Raw genomic sequence first — 17,331 nt, 5'->3', positions numbered from 1 at the left:
TCTAATATTCACACTTGCATAGACAAGTATGCACACACACACAGATACACACACACACACACACACACACACACACACACACACACACACGCATAAACAAACGGACACGCAAATGGACAGATACAAAGCATCCAGCCTCCTAGTTGAAGCCAGGTCAAGTGAACTCCAGTGTGTGTGTGGTGTGTGTGGGTAGAAAGCAGTTACCCGCTAACACATCACCATGGTAACAGCCTCGTTGGCCGACACACCATAGTTGATTGGCTTTTACGGTGCGGTAAACCTCATCCCCCTCTCTCTTCCCCGCTTCTGGAACGTAGAGATGCATTTTCGCTGATGCCTGGTCCACTGGCAGCTGCTGCTCTCTCCTGTCTATCTCCCTCTATTCTGCAGCGAGAGTGTGTGAAAGTGTGTGTGCGTGTGTGTGTGTGTGTGTGTGTGGAGGGTGTCTGTGGAGTGGAATGGAAGGAGATTACCAAGCTAAACCAGGAAGTGCTCTTTCTGGATCCACCACACACCACAATACACAGCCTAAGCGGGAAGTGGAAGGAGACACTGTGGAGCGGCTGATAGGGGAAATAGGTTCAGTTCATCCATCTGGTGGGAGGCATTTTCCACCGCTGTGACTGTCTCTCAGCTTCTTTTCCCTCCCTCTGGTACCCAGGTCAAGCCGCTAACAATTATAACCAAGGTATACAAATACTCATTCCAGCCATCAGCCATTAATAAGTTGCTAAATTGCCAGCACAACCTGCACAGGTACTTTGGCACTTCATCGTACACTATTCTGTTATTTTATGGATGTTTCTAAGTGTTATTGTCCGGTTGCCCTGTGTGCTTTAGTTTTTTATGTGCTGCATATTAATTGGATGGGATTATAATAAAGAATGAACTGAACCGAACTGACAGATGGATAGATAGATGGATGGATGCATGAATGGATGGATGGATGAGTGGATGATTGGACGGATGGATGGATGGAGGAGGGAGTAGAGAAGACACACTGTGCAGATGGTGCTGAGGACAGGGATGATACAGGCTGAATCAGAGGGCATGGTGACTCAGGGCTCACTGAAGGACGCAGGAACACGACACACACACAAACACACACACATATACACACCCATGTTGTAATGGCTGGAGGAGGCTTTAAACTGAGCCGTCATGATGTGTGAGGCCTGGGGCTGAGCAATGGTTCTAGTGTCTGTCTGCCATCACTAAATATTATCTCTCCTGCTGTGCCAAAGCATGACTTACAAAAGAATATATTCCATTAGGCTGTATCTAATCTTTCAGGAACAAACAACAACAAAAAATATCCCATATCATCCTTTTATTTTCATCAGCGACAACCATCTCCTTTCAAAATCCACGACCATCTATTCACTTTAAAGCTGCAATATGCAACTTTTCACCTTGAGGCAGGAAGCGTATTGTTAGTCCCGCCCTCCTCTCCCTCAGCTGGTCAGCTTCTCACGCCGACGCTTGTCGCTCATCTTGATGAGCTGTCTACCTTGAAATGGCATCCAGCCTGAGGCTAGATGAGGCTTCCATAAAGCCACAGGCACTAAGGAAGCAGACGGTGAATGCAGACAATCTGTAATAAAACATTTTAGCTTGGCTGTTCTTACCGCTTTACGCCATTGTTGTTGTTTCTGACTTCCCTGCACTGTGGCTGCTAGCCTCATCTCAACCCAGCTCACCGCTCATACCACACACACCCACAGCGAATGGCAGACACCCCAAAACGTCCCCAACATCATTGAAAAGCCAATTACAGGCAATTTCAGGGGGATTTAGGTATGTACACGCAGGGTCATAGATAGACACAGGCTGATAATGTATAATATATACTATGTGTTTACTGTTATTTTAATGTGAAAAAGGTTGTATATTGCAGTTTTAACAACAACAACAGACAAATCGCCCCTCAATAAAGTCTTTGTTTGCCAACAGGAAGTCTAATATGCTCGTCCAGAGGAAACCAGTGGCCCCCTATTTCCATAAGTGCGACCGTTTTAGAATCCATCTCCCTCTCTCTCTGGGGAACTGTGACGGAGCAACGACCCAGGGTCCTCCATAAATATTTGAGGAGCACACATTACTTCACCAGCTGCGCTGCAAAATGAAAATAAAGCACTTAAAGCCGGGCTCATCCCGCCTTTATTAAAAAGCTGTCTGCAGGACTGCAGGACGGTGAATGATGTCCTGATGGACGGGAGAGGAGAGCGATAGAGTCACCCTGCCACCTCCACAACTCAGGCTGACAATGAGGAGGACCGAGCGGGATGAAAGGAGGGAGGAAGAGAGAGGGAAGAGGGGGGAGAGGGAGATAAAGGAGGGAGAATGGATGGACAGGGAGCCATTGCATTTCATCATGATTGCCACTATCGCTGAATAAACTAAACTAACCTTTGGTGACCTGGGGGTACAGACACACTGACAGACAGACCGACAGACAGACAGAGAGTAATAAACAGACTGAGGGAGAAACAGACATGAACAGAGGCAGAAACCCAGTGAATAAAGGAGAAAGCAGGAGAGCAAAGGAATGTTCAGTTCAGTGTTGGCTATGTGTGTGTGTGTGTGTGTGTGTGTGTGTGTGTGCGCGCGTGTGTGTGCGCATGCAGGCGTGCATGTACGTGATAAGGATGCAGTGTGTTCAACACAGGCGCTGAGCTTTTCATAGTAGCTCATAAATAAAGCATGCATCAGTGAGCCAGGGCTTTCTGTTGCTGTGCAGCTGTAGCAGACAGCTAAAACAACTGAAACAAAGTCAAGTCTACAGCCGCCGGGCTAGCTACTATGTGTAACTACCTACACTTCATGCATTCAGTGCACATATTCTTCAGACACTGGAGGCGGAGGGAGGGCAAGAGAGAAAAAGAGGGGGAGAGAGCGAGGAGTTTGAGGAGGTCACTGTCCAGGTCACGACTGCAGAGCTCCTTCGAAGAAATCAGCGTATCTGCACGGACAAGTTTGCAACTTGCGTAAAGTTAGGCATATTACAATGCCTCCTACACTGTTACCAAGGCCAGGGCCCAGCCATGTGTTCACATACACACACATACACACGCACAAGCCTGCATGCACCCACACATAAGCCCAGTCAGTGTGTTGCATTGGGCTGAATAGGAGTCGGAGTTTGGAGTTTCCGTGGCAACTGAGAGCAGCGGGCCGTTGTTTCAGCCCCTGATGGAGGCAACCACTCGACAAGGTCCATGAGGAGGAGCTCTAACACACCGCTGATAATGCTGTACGCTTTGATTCAGACAGGCAGAAAAGAAAATAACTGGCTCTCTCCTTCTGAGATGCCCCCCCCTTGTCTTTCTGTCTCTCCTCTTGCTGGTACGGTTGACTCGCACGCACATACGCACATATACACACGGATGTACACACACACACACACACACACACACACACAGCTTCTTCTTTTTGACCAAGAGACCGGGTGCTCACAGTGCTGCAGGGTGGGCAGCGTGCCAAAGTAAACACCGCTGCAATCAAATCGTCTTGAGAAAGAGTGAGAGAGAAAGAGAAAGAGACAGAAAGAGACAGAGAGAGAGAGAGAGAGAGATAGAGAGAGATGGCAGTGGGAAAAACAAACGAGGTACACAAATTCTTAGATACAGGTATGTCAGCCTGCATGATGAGGTTGCTCCGTCCTCCCAACCCATCTAACATTGCAGCGCTCATCACAGTGTATTCTCCATTACATTTTGTTGGTGTGCGTTCATAAATCCAGTCTGACACCTTGTTTAAAAATAAATATTGGAACAGATCGAAATATTTTTGAGGGGCTTAGGAACATGTTGTGTGCAACTTAAAGATGACCAGTTTTCAGCGAGTACGGAGGAAATGTAATACACAATATTGTGTGCAGTGGAAGGACGTTGGGCCCGCCACCATTCCATGTTGTTTTTCCTCTCTGCTCACTCAACCACATCAGCTGAAGAAAAGAAACACAACTGAGTTTGGGAGTAAAGAAACAAAAACCTGATAACCATATTGTTGAGCGGAGACAACTCATGGATAAAAGGTGGAGAAAAATGTTAGTTAGAGGAAGCATTCTGTACCGATACGGATTACTTGACTGGAACGTAGGCCGTCAATCAAATGAAGGGCCGGGAGCTTCCTCTCCTGCACTGAAATACGGATGTAACATTGTGGCCTTGTAACAATGAAAGATAAAGACTTTCTGAACATCTCTGAAGGTAATAAATTCATTCAACATAGCCACTGTCACATAACCAAGCGACCAAAACCACCCGTTACATCATCCGTTAGATGCTGCCTCCAAAAAGACTCTTACTCTCACCCGGCCCGACTCCATGCAAGTCAATGGGACCACAGCTCAACTTCTCGCTCAAAAAAAAGTCAATAATTTTTTCGACAAGAGGTTATGGTCTCAGTAGCTAATTCACTTCTTCTAATGTGTGTCCATTTGGCGATTTTCAAAATAATTGAGTCATTAACGGGATATAACGGTTATAAAACAGAGTTGTTTTCCTAGTGATTGACAGGTCGCCTGTCTTGTGATCGACAGGTCACTGATTACGGGCCAATAGCAGGCGGAGCTGCGACTCTGCAGACGACCCTCAGCTTCGCTCTGGCTGCTCCGGCTCCAAGAAAGGGCAACATGGCGGCAATCGTAAACCCAATCTTTTGGCTTCAAAACGGCCCTTCAGAAACCTCACTCACACTCACTACGTTCATCTTATTTTACAGTCTATGGACCTAACAACATACTGTCTGTTTGCGTGAAATTATGAATGTAAAAAAATCTATGTTGTTTACATGAAAAACTCTGTTGGTCATCTTTAAAAAGGGAAGTTTTGTTGTGTGGAGGTTAATTTCACTGTGTGCAACGGGCAGCTAGCCTGATACTATTTGGCTACCGAGGCACTCTGCTGCCCTTTCTCCTCCTCTGGAGGCTCCTAATGGGTAACACTCTGTATGAACATTTGCGTGAATGTGTGTGTGACAGACAGAGAAAGAGACAAGAGAAAGAGAAAGAGAAAGAGAGAGCGCAGACAAGCAGAAAGAGACCCAGATCTCTCTGAGCAGGCGCGTACATTCAGGACAGTGCTGCAGGGGCAAACAAGCTCCTCCATCTGCCCTGCTTGGGCTGCACCTAGAGGCCTCCAGCAACAATGCATACACACACGCACGCACGCACGCAAACACACACACACACACACACACAGTAGGAAGGATGAAATGGATGTGGTCAGAGTAGATAGGGACATGGGGAGAAGGGTGACCTTTAGGTGTAGATTTACAGGTCAGTCAGCAGCAGAGGAGTGGGTCTGAAGCATAGTGTTCACATACATGAACAAACACACACACACACACACACACACACACACACACACACACACACACACACACACCCACACACATACAAGTACATATGCAGAAAGCTAGCAGGGTTCCAATGACATTTAGTAGGAACCTGCGGGATGAGAGATGTGGCATTCAACAGGACAACATACAGAACAATGGCTCAACAGTAGCTCAAGCCGAGTCCCACAGAGAGATGCCTGCCTGTCTATCTTTGTCTTATGCCAAGCTAAATATTGACTCTCCTCTGCTTGTGTGCATGTGCAAATTAAATGCATAAGGGCAACCATTACGGATCAATTGTTGGCACAAGTGGTTATATCATCTTTGATGTGAAGATGTGATTTGAGCGTGCATTTTAAATGACTCTAAAAGACTCATTCTATATGTATCAGTGCCTGGGGATGTATAGAATAGAGCAGCTAGGCCAGTTCTCTTCTTCTCATTGGACAGCCAGTGGGATAGGGAGTGTGCTGCGTTCAAGGAGAAGTCCGCTGTGCTCCGACTGGCCTCCCTAGAGAGGAAAGCCTTCTGACAGCAGCCCTCTGCTACAGGCTGGGCGAGGAGGACACAGATCATGAGTTAGGACAGAGAGAGAGAGAGAGAGAGAGAGAGAGGGACGGACAGAGAGATAGGGAAGAATACTCTGGGGAGAAAGGAGGCCGAGCTAAAGAGGAAGTTGGGAAGTTGAAGAAATGGGAGTGGAGTGTGGGGGCTGAAAGCTAGAGAGGAAGAGGTGGAGTGGAGAGCGAGAGACTGAAAGTGATGAGGAAGAGCTGAACATAGAGAAGTCGAGAGGGAGGGGCACTTTTGAAACAGGCACACACACACACACACGCACACACACAAATGCACGCACAAAGTGAGCTCTTGTGTCAGTCTTGGGAAGGGGTGACGGCAGAGGGAACAGCAAGACACAATTAATAGCAGGGTATCGTATCCTCCACCGATTGCATCCGCTCTCTCTTTGTTCAGCCAGGCACTCTGTGGATGACTGCAGATGGCACAGAGGGATGACCGAGCCTGGAGAGAGCCATGATAACTGTCATTAACTGGGAGTGCGAGCCCAGAGGGACCACCATGGATCAGCATTACAGGCCTGTCATCTCCGTCCCTGATGTCCCAGGGAAGGGCAGGAGGCTTGAAAAAAGGGTCTAAATCTCAACTACAAGGATGGGTCTTTCTTTATTAGTTTTACAGATCAACGAACTACATGACCAAGCCATTACATGTAAAGGTGCTACGTGTAGCATTTATCATCGATAAATCATTACCACATTCATTCTGAGACATCAGTGTAGATTAGCAGCCCCTAACTGGCCTCTACACTGCATTTTACATTATGTGCCACCAGGTCGGATTTTGAGGGAAATCTGCCGGATTGGACACAAACAGGAACAGAGCTACTGCTCTTCCAGCACAAATGGAGCTGAAGCTTTCAGAGTTTCTCACATTGGCAGATGGTTGAACGAGTGAAACGCCTAGGGAAATAAACATGTTTATCCTCCTCAGTCAAGCGCAAGATCAAACCTTTGACTGAGACAAAGATCCTCTTTGCAACAGGAAGCAACAGAGTTTGCGGGAAATGCAGTCTTAATTTTGAGAAACACCAGCACTAACAATACCACTGGTGTGAGATAGAGTTAGCAATCATCTTGACCATAATGATATAGAACTTATTTATAGGTCTATATCATGTCCCCAGACATTGAAATGTCTGGGGACATTTCAATGCTCTATGTGATTTCAATACAAAATAAATGAAAAAATGGGATGGACAGGTAACACCAGGAAAGAAGAAACTCTGATGAAGGCCACATGCTGAAATGCATTTGTTTTACTAATAAATCTCTGTTCTCAGTACTGCACATGTGGCTGGAATTTCTTCTTTCCCAGAGACCTAGTTCATACCACAGGCGCAGGTACACATTAGCCAGCCATACATAAGGAAAGGACATTGAATAAACTTGGAATTGGCAAGAATGTGCAGTCTTCAAAAGAAGTCCAAAGTGGGCTAATGGAATCAATTTGCAATATGTGGCTGTCAATTTAGGTTTTCAATTGCAGTAAGTACTCAATAGGTAGCAGCAAGTCTGTCAACACATTCTATGCTATGTTGCATTTAGGCTGTAACAAGCTCTGGAGAATAAGCTGTACTGGTTTTGCACAGTGAAGACACCATGCATGCCTTGACTGATCACATAATCCCCTCGTAACAAGATATGATTCCCTCCCGACTTCGCAATAACTGGTTCAAACTCAACTTTAAATGTCCAACTAATGTGATGCTATTGGCAATCGCCTTCTGAAAGTACGGTATAAAGATGTAATTTGGTGACTAAGCAGTGATGAATAGACCACATAGCACTAGTCTCCAGGGCAAGGCTGCGAGCCCCAATTAGAGAAATAAATATACGCAGAAGTGTGTACCTGGTGAAAATGTTAAAATGTTTAAGCCCACCATTCCTTTGCTCTGTAAAAGTAAATGGTCTGCTAGGCCTAAGTGACAGATATTAAATGCCAACCCTAAAGTTTTTTGTTTTTTTTTCCATTAGCCCTGCATGATTTTTCTACTTTAAAAATACAGAAATAAATATTAAGTCTTCAGAGCCACAGAGATCAGCCTCCTTTTTATGGCTGGAGCGTTTCCTGTGTAATCTCTAATCATTTTAACATGTCGGCATTAACTCTAAATTTGGAAAAATATTAACGAAGGAGAAAAGATCCTAAGAAAAGTTATGAAATCTGACGGAATTCAAATCAGAGCAAGAGGAGACAAGCAAGTCATCGGGAAACATCTGAAGTTGTTGACTGATCATATCCATCCCTTCCCTTTTCCACTTGCCTCTTTCTCATATGAGGTCAGAGAGGCTTACACATACCTACTATGGTATAGTGAGCTACTACTTACTTCACTACACTATTATAAAAAGAAATGAGAGGAGGAATACCAATAAATACCATAAACGCAACCTTTTTTAAATGGATCAACGTAAGACTATCTTTTTGAAAAGGAGAGGGATACATTTTTATCTCTCTCTTTCTCTCTGGCACAGTGAGAGTTAAAGACAGGCTTGTACAGTTACACTCTGTCTGTCTATGTCAAGGCTGTTGGCACACAGACCTGACAGGACACAGGTCCGCACACACACACACACACACACACTCCGGGAAGGAATGTTTGGGCCTTCGTCTATTTAGGCCAATGGCTGACACACAAATTAGACGCATGTGCAAACCATATGCAGACATAAAAATATGCAGTTGACATGTTATTTCAGCCAAGGTTTGTTTTGCTTGACGTACCACCGAGTCTCACGCTGCAGAGGAAGACAGTGTGTGTGTGTGTGTGTGTGTGGAGTGGGGAAGGGGGGGGGTGCATGTTTATGTAACTGTTCCTTCCCCTTCAACAACATGTGTGTGGCAGATAAGAGTGCAATACTAGTGTGTGTGTGTGTGTGTGTGTGTGTGTGTGTGTGTGTGTGTGTGTGAAGAAATACAAACATTCCCTCACACAAACACATCCCTTACGGCACACTGAAATACAAACACACCTAAACACAACATGTTGGTGTGAGTTATTCTGGCCCCCACACACTCTAGATTACTCCCATATTTTCCTTGTGCTGGAAAGGTTCCTGATGCTATTGCTCAGTACAGACTCACTCTCCTTCTGATTTTCTCTCTGGCTCTCACTCACATTCACAGCGTATTCACACATGCACACACTTTCAACCCCAAGTGTCTTCTTCTCCTCGCTCACCAATTAAAAGCTGTCCTTTTGAACACAAGAACACACTCGCACATCCTTCTCTTCCCTGCCATTTCCCCTTGCATCACAAACAAATCCACTTCCTAAAGTGAAGCCACTCTGCCTCGACCCTGCTTCCTAACCAGCAAACTAGTCTTCTCCATTTCCCTTCTGTCCCTGGAGCATGTGAGGAGTTGGTAGGCAGCTCCCGGCTCTCTGGCATTAAAAATCCAACCACAATCACAATAAAGATACAGAGATACAAAGATACAGAGCTTGGAGATGGATTAAATACTGCAGGAGTTCAACTCTTAAACATACAAACATGCAAATGCATGCAGATACATACACACACACACACACCAATCACAGCATCAAAGAGTGTGAAACCACAGAAAAATCCCATCCCCCACATCGTCACAAAGAGAGTGCATAGAAGAAACGTAGACGGTTCCCCATCACTGGTTAAATCGACTTCTTTCCTATTCCAGCTTCCCCAGAGGCGGACTTATGTAACAAAAGTGCTTGGTGTTATGCATGGAGAGATGAATAATGAAATAGTCAGTGGTGGCTGGCTCATACTGACAGTCAGTGGGAGGAGTCCTGAAAGCAAATGATGATACCTTTTCCTGTTTAACATCTTTCCTCACCGACATCACACTGGTCACCACTTTGCATGCGGTGTGGGTGTGTCCATGTGTACATGAGGACCCGTGCGCACATGCTTTCCTACGCGCACTGCGCAGTATGTTGCAGTGTGTGTGCGTGTGTGTGCGTGAGTGTTTTAATTTGTGTCTACATCAAGATAGCACCCCTAACAGGCGCACTGCCACTTTTTTCACCAGGCACCAGCGGAGACTGAAGGACGGTCCCACAGTGCTGCATCGACAGCCTGTTGGTGATATCAGTGCTGGCTTCGAGGTCAGCCAGTCCTCTGTTTGCCTTGACAATACGCCGATGCATCTTAATCCTGTATGTATAATGAAAGCAGGTTTCCAAATAGCCTCGCCCCTCGCCCAGCCACCCATACACACACACACACATCATTGTCTAAGCAGCGGGGAACCACATTTTTACCTCGCACTCCATCCTATACTTGTGTGGCTGACCCACCACACACACACACACACACCCTCCCCCCATCTGCTCTCTCTCCTGATGGGAGAGCTCTCCGTGGTGCTGAAGCAGTAAGCCAGGTGCTCACAGCCTTGTCCGTGGTGCTGAAGTCCCACTCGCACAGTGGGTTACTTTCCCCCGGCTGCACACAAATGAAGACCCAGCTCTGGCATGTGAAGGCCGAAGCAGTCAGGACATTTACAACGCTGCAACAGTCCCTCCGTCCCTGTTTGACGACTTATATAATGCCATTCACTGTGAGGCCTGACCTGGTCCCGTAGTTGTTTTCCTCTGATTGAGTATGTGTGTGTGTGTGTGTGTGTGTGTGCATGCAGAGTTAGGTAGAGCACACTATGTTCTTACATAGCCTGGGGCAGTGGGAGGAAACGCAGCTGTGGAGGACGGCTGGAGGGGTGCAAGAGTTCAAACACTCCGTCTGGATTTGAGATCAAATCTTCAGGTGTGTGCGTGTCTGTGTGTGTGTGTGTGTGTGTGTGTGTGTATACAAAGCACACTGCAGTTAGTACACTTTATAAAAGGTGCTGCATGTACAGCGGAATTGAAACGGTCACACAATCAGTTGAGCCCAAAGTGGTGCAATACAATGAACCGACAGCCCAAGGTGTTGGCTAACAGCCAGCACTGGATGTAAGCCTTCATCATCTCATCCGCTTCCCAGTAACTCACAGGGTAGAAATTCCAATTTCAGTCTCTAGCTGTCTGACCACTATCCACAGGGCATAGTGATGTAGACTCATCACAAAGTCATGCACCTGTCAGTTTTATTTCAACACAGCAGAAAGATTTTTTTTTGTTTTTCCAATCTACACACTGCTTAGCCACAACACCAGCATGTTAAGCAACTATAGTTAATTGAATTCATTCTGTTCCTCCCTGAGTGCGTCCTTCCCCTTTGAGCGCTCTAGCGCTGCTCTGTCCTTGTTCCTCTGTCTCTGGGAGTGGGCGGCACTGGCCATGAGACTGATTGGCTCCTCCTCACACACCCCCTTCCATTGCCTAGGCAACATTGATTCTCAATCCCATTACTAACTGGCTCAGGGTAACGGATTGCTAGTGAGGTGCTACTCTTATGAGCAATGTATATCATTATGACAGGGGAGTGAGATGCCACCCTTCATCAAGACTCCGTCCCCAAAATTGCACGTGCAGTAAGACAAGCTATGTAGGCACTTACTCATGTCCCAACCCCCACCTAGAACTAACCAATCCGAATGTTTGTCTGTGCATGTGTTGATTCCATCCTTGACCTGTCACTGAGGCTATTCATTCTCCAACCATCAGCTGAGGAAAAAAACAAGTGTTTGGGTGCACATTCCTGAGAGTGTTTTCAAAACCTGCGATCTCCTCCAGGAGGAAAATACCAACACACAATTAAATTAGGGGAGGCCCAGAAGAGCCACAATGAAGCAGGCCTTCCACCCATAATTCAGCTGGGTACCACTTTTCTTACTTCAAATTAAAAGATTAAACCCCCTGTGGTAGGTTTACATAATATTGCCCTGCACAAAGCCGGGGGTAGCCTCCTCAGCAGCCACTGGACAGTCTGAACTGAGAACTGCTCTTATCATGGTTTTTTAAACATCTAAACACTAAGTCCATCTTTGTTCCATTGTGCAGTAGATAAATGGGCAAGTATTATCTTAAAGCAGAGCAGACTAGGGTCTAGAACAGTCCAAGCATTATTTGTGAAGATGAACAACTCTCTGCCAAAGCTGAAAACCAAAGGAGCAAGACATTGCTTATCTGTAATGTCATATCCATATACTGAATGGCGCTCTTGCATTAACAATCAACTGGAGATTGATTTTCTCTGAAACTTTAAATCCAAAAAAGATTTATGGTAGTAATATCAGTTTATATCATATGAAAATGTACGCTTATCAGAAAATAATCCTGCATTACGTTCAGTTTTTCAGTTGTCTTGCTATGAAGTGTACATTTGGGGGTGGGTCAAACACTTTTGTCTTATTTCTGGCAACTGGAGACAGCTGTCAGTGGACAATTCTATGAACAAAAACTGTCCTAAGGTATAGGAATAGCTTATCTGAATAACTTATTTAAAATTAAGCAGTGGTCCCCTTTAGTGACACATTCTTACTGTGGAAAGACAGAGGGAGATGGATCCAAGATCACAGAGAGTGTGGGGTTTGGGGAGGACAGATAGAGCTTGAAACTTGAGAGGCACCGGGCTGACCGTCCTTTGTATGCTCAGCACACAGTGCCCAGTGCAGGGACACTCTCAGTCCTATTTACACTCTTGCACCCAGTTATTTATTCTGCTCTAATTCAAGCCATCACAGAGGCTGTCCGCACAGCAATGACTTCCCCCACTGTGGCCCTGTAGCACTGCAGCAGCACCTGGGTTCTCCTGCCCACCGTGGCGGCTCTGCCCGGGGTCCCATCACCCCGAAATATACTGCAGACAGGCAACATGAACCATAACCACAAATCAGGAGAACCATGTACTTCTGTTAGCATATTGCTCTGTAATTGTTAATGCACATCCTGATCCCATGCGCATACGCATGCACACACACACACACACACACACACACATGCACCCACACATGCACACACTCACAGCTGCAGGGATGTACGTGCTGGACTAATGCGGACCCAGTGCAGGCACAACTCTTAACCCTCTTGTCCCCATACTAGAAGGGACTGATTGGTTAAATGGTCCGTAGAAAAACAGCAGCTTATCATTTGAGCTTTCATTTGCTGGTTGCGGTGGTGATGACGACGATGATGATGATGATGGTGATGATGAGGCTGAGGATGATGATTATGATTATGACAATGATGATGCTGGTGGTGGTGACTTAGAAAATCATCTAATGATATGGTGCAAAGTGATAGCATATGGCCTCGCTGTCACCAACTGCAAACGCCAGATTCAGAGGAAATCACTCAGCCTGATCATCAGGAAACATGAACACAAGTAGGCCCACAGCAAATGGATACATGGCCAAATGCCAGCCTCTTTGACTACCAATGCATTTATCAGCTTGATTTGACCCTTACCTGTATCAAAGTGGGAACTGAAGGCAAAACTGGGATTGAAAAATGCTGAAGACATGACAATCACATGTAGGGCAAAGACCATCCTCTTCGTTGTGTTGCAGTACACAGCAATAGCCTAAATACAAAAAGGTCAACAAAAATTCCTGACTCAGGGGCATGTAAGACTAAGGTAACCTAGTAGTGCGCAACATTTTATTCCATCACACCTTGGTGAGCCCCAAAAAATCCACCTTCAGCTTAAACGGATCTAGAGACAGATGTTGACAGTCATTTCCATTTTTCTTTGGTATTTTCACACCCCTATTAGTTTACTTGTTTGGCAACGATATCCTGTCTCACGCCTTCTTTCAATTGACCGGCTGGTACACTGGACAGCTTTGAACAGATAGTGTACCTGGACTTGGTCGCTCGGTAAAGCGCTTATCCGTTATTTATACCGTTTTTTTCATTTTTTTATCTCGACTGCACCAACCATTTGGCAATCTTCCAGTTGCATTCCTTTCAAAATAAACGTCTGCTTTGTCCTCGTCCCATGCTAAATGTAACATGCCGACATTATGAGAGCAGCTTTTTCGTTTAAAAGAGATGCGTCGGTCTGCGATGCGCATTTGCGTTTCAGCCTCGGTGCCGAAAGACTGAGCGACATCTTGCACCAGTGTCAAACCAGACGGAATAAAAATAGCACTTCCGCCCGGACTTTCAAAATAAAACCCTTATTGACGAAGATGCATTGCAATGTAATAAGAGGTAGGCGTAGAGTAATTGTTTTACTTTGAAGGCAAAATCGCGTTATTTTCGGAATACTCTGGATATCTCTGGCTAACTTGACGCAGCTATTTCTATCAGAGGAATCTTGCTGGAGTCTCGATGCCTCAGTCTCTGGTCCCTCGATCAGTGTGGGCGGGGATGACAGACTGTTATAGGCTACCGCCTACCTGTCACTTAATACAGGGGTCCCCGTTCCCTTTTCAAGTCAAGAACCCCCAAAGATATATCCTGTTTGGTTAAGATTTTGTCCAAGGGATCCCCCATCTGAGGAGATTTTTCTTGTTGGATCTGATTGAGTATAAAGACGAGTTGTTCTACTGGAGGTAGATAGGTAATAGAGGTGGAGTGATTGAGTGTCATTTTGCATACATTTTAGTAAATTAAATAATGATAGAATCTAATTATTCCTTATTTTACTTGTAGCCCTTGACCTGTTGGGGTGCCTGGCCCCACTTTGTTAACCAGTGACTTAGTACACTATGAACTGAGAAGGTGGAGGGAAAAAGTAAACTGAGCACAATACAACAGTGGTATTTCCCTTTGCTGGTGTACATTTATGCATTTTGCATTAAGTCATTTGCTAACCTGGCGCCCCCCTGCACTTGACATAGGTACAAGTGACCTACACAATGTCATAACACTGATGCCAACTGCCAACTGCTTATGCTATAAACCAGCTCGCACAAATCTACAGTCCAAAGTGATTTATTTGCACTCCAATTGTTCTAAAAGTGGGATGCAGAAAGTGTTCATAGCTGCCTACTGGAAGGATAAACAAGTTATGCTCCTACTGTGGCTCGACTGGCATCCCCTGCTCCTCTTAATGCTGCGATGCTATAATCAGTGGGACCTGGGAGTTGCATCCTCTCACTGTCTGTTCTGCTGGGATGCCTGTTTAGTAGACCTCTGCTAAACATTTGTTGTTTTCTTGAATCTTCTCCAAGTGGATAGTGTTGAAAAGTGAGCCAATGTCTGTTGGGCTACATCTGCACCCTCATGCATAATAGAAATAATCTAAAAAAGAAGAAATAAAGGGCTGGCAAAATTAACACTAGTTTTAATTCAAATATCCACTCTCCCTGTCTCTGTCTATTTCCCTTCATTTCCTTTGCATCTACACCTCAAAGTCCTCCTCTCTCTCTCTCTCTCTCTCTCTCTCTCTCTCTCTCTCTCTCTCTCACACACACACACACGCACACACACACACACACACACACACACACACACACACACACACACTCACACAAGTTACTTGTGGTCACATTCCACTGACTAGTTTCATCCCCTTCCCCTTATTCATTAACTTTGATCCTCATCACTACATACTGAACCATAACTCCCTCACCTAAACCTAATCCTAATTCTGACCTTAACCCTAAACTCAAACTGTAACCCCTTTAGAAGAGAGGACCAGCAAAATGTCCTCATCCCTTTTTCCTGATGAGGACATTTAGTCCTCTTAGGAAACGAGTATAAGAGCACACACACACACACACACACACACACACACACACGCGCGTGCGCGCGCACACACACACACACGTACGTAAAGGTGCCTCCCCAGGTTGCATTGAGAGGTGCACTGCAAGGCATTTGAGACAATTAGCTGATGATCTTATCCAGAGCATCTGAGCAGTTGGTGATAGTGGTGTAATTGTTATGTGAGGGATGCTCATAGTTTACAACCCCCCCCCTCCCCTTCTCCCTCACACACACACACACACACACACACACGTTGCTGTTTGCTATAGAGCAAGGCCCTCTGCTGGTTGCCAGAAGTAAAGCAGATATAGACATTGTGTAACACAGTAGTGAGTTGCCACCACGTATGTCAGTGTGTAATAACAACACAACGCACTCGATGAAAATTGATGTTTTTCTTTTAATACTTTGCACATGTGTAACATCATCTTGTATTACTATGTTAATATTGCCTTACATTTGTATCTTCCCACCAGTGAATTATTGTAACTAAAGGGAGTGGGACAGCAACAAAGTATTCTGATTATTGTTTTGAGAGTGAAGTAATTCGTGGCCAGGACCAGGACGGAGTATTCAAACTGTTTGTTTTATCATTTGCTAATTTCCTGTCTCTGTCTCTGGATTAATATATGTAATACATACTTTTCTCTTATTTCTCTTGTCAGCTGAATCAGATACCACACATAATTGTTTGAATATATTCGCACAACCTCATTACAAGTAACATACACTATTTTTAACAGGCATGGTAAATTATGAGAATGATATTGGTTACTGTTATTCAGACTGCACTTGCAATAAATGCACACCAGAGAGCATCATTGGATAACTGTGAAAACCTACACATGTACAAATGGCACCATTACTGGTTGGAATAGCCTAGCAACAGTTGTGATCTAAAAAAAAACAACATTATACGTAGATCATGAGTAGCAACTACAGATGACTTTGCATCCCCAGTCAGTGAAGCATCACCTCTCTACTCCTCCCTCTCTGCCTTCCCAGGATGCACCTGCTGGCCTCCTCTCCTTATTTATAGCTCCATGTAAATTTTTATTTCAGTTTCAGGTTTTAGGAGGGGCTGCCCCTCGCTGGAAACAGACCTGCAGATTTTTTATTGCTATTATTTACATTAGTTTATTTGAAAAAGAACATGTATAAACAGCATTAACCGCATACAATTACAACATCCAATGCACTGTCCATGTCTGCCTAGCCAAAGCGGATTTCCAACACTAGAGGCCTAATGTTGTCATGTGAAAATCTTGTAACTATAATTGCCGTGATTTTCATATTAAATTATGAAAATGATACAACTCTTGGACTTACGAAACTCTTTCAAAATTGGATAAAGGCAAAAATGCATGGTAGTCAAGCAAAACAACAAGGCTGTTTTCCATAGTTGCTGAAAGGTTTTAAAAATACAAGGTTTTAATCTGGCAGTGACAATATCTCTTATCATGATTAATCAGTTATTTTTTTCCACAAAGATGAGAGACCAACAAAGCGGAGAATGTCTCACACCAACCTGTGATTCAATTGAGTTAGGAGAGAATATTTCTGCTTGGAACTTTGAGAAACCTGAGATTACCCAGTGTGTGTCAATTCATGATCGAAGATATATTTCAGTGAAGACGTGCCAAAGCTCCTCCTACTCCCCCATCCTCCCCTCCTCCTTTTAAACCCTCTCATTTTCATTGTTTTAATAAATTGCTCCTCCGGCATCTCCTCTCCTCACACTTCAAACCTACTAATCTCTCAGCAGTAAGGCAACTTTCCAAGATACAACGCCATTCTCAGCACACACTGACAACATGCTGGGGATCCTC

General features: G+C 45.0%; 1 protein-coding gene across 1 annotated transcript in view; it reads right to left on the bottom strand.

Annotated features, from left to right (window-relative positions):
* Positions 1–13,334, bottom strand: part of aatka (apoptosis-associated tyrosine kinase a) — a 35,907-nt gene extending 22,573 nt beyond the window's left edge. The window contains exon 1 of the mRNA XM_071922874.2: positions 13,253–13,334. Within this exon, the coding sequence (XP_071778975.2) occupies positions 13,253–13,334 (82 nt within the window). The remainder of the gene's footprint in view (positions 1–13,252) is intronic.
* Positions 13,335–17,331: the final 3,997 nt, after the last annotated feature.

Source organism: Centroberyx gerrardi, chromosome 7 (genome assembly GCF_048128805.1).
Source record: "Centroberyx gerrardi isolate f3 chromosome 7, fCenGer3.hap1.cur.20231027, whole genome shotgun sequence".
NCBI classification, from domain to species: Eukaryota; Metazoa; Chordata; class Actinopteri; order Beryciformes; family Berycidae; genus Centroberyx; species Centroberyx gerrardi.
The sequence above is the reverse complement of the archived record's forward strand: the minus strand, read 5'-3'. Positions and strand labels throughout refer to the sequence as shown.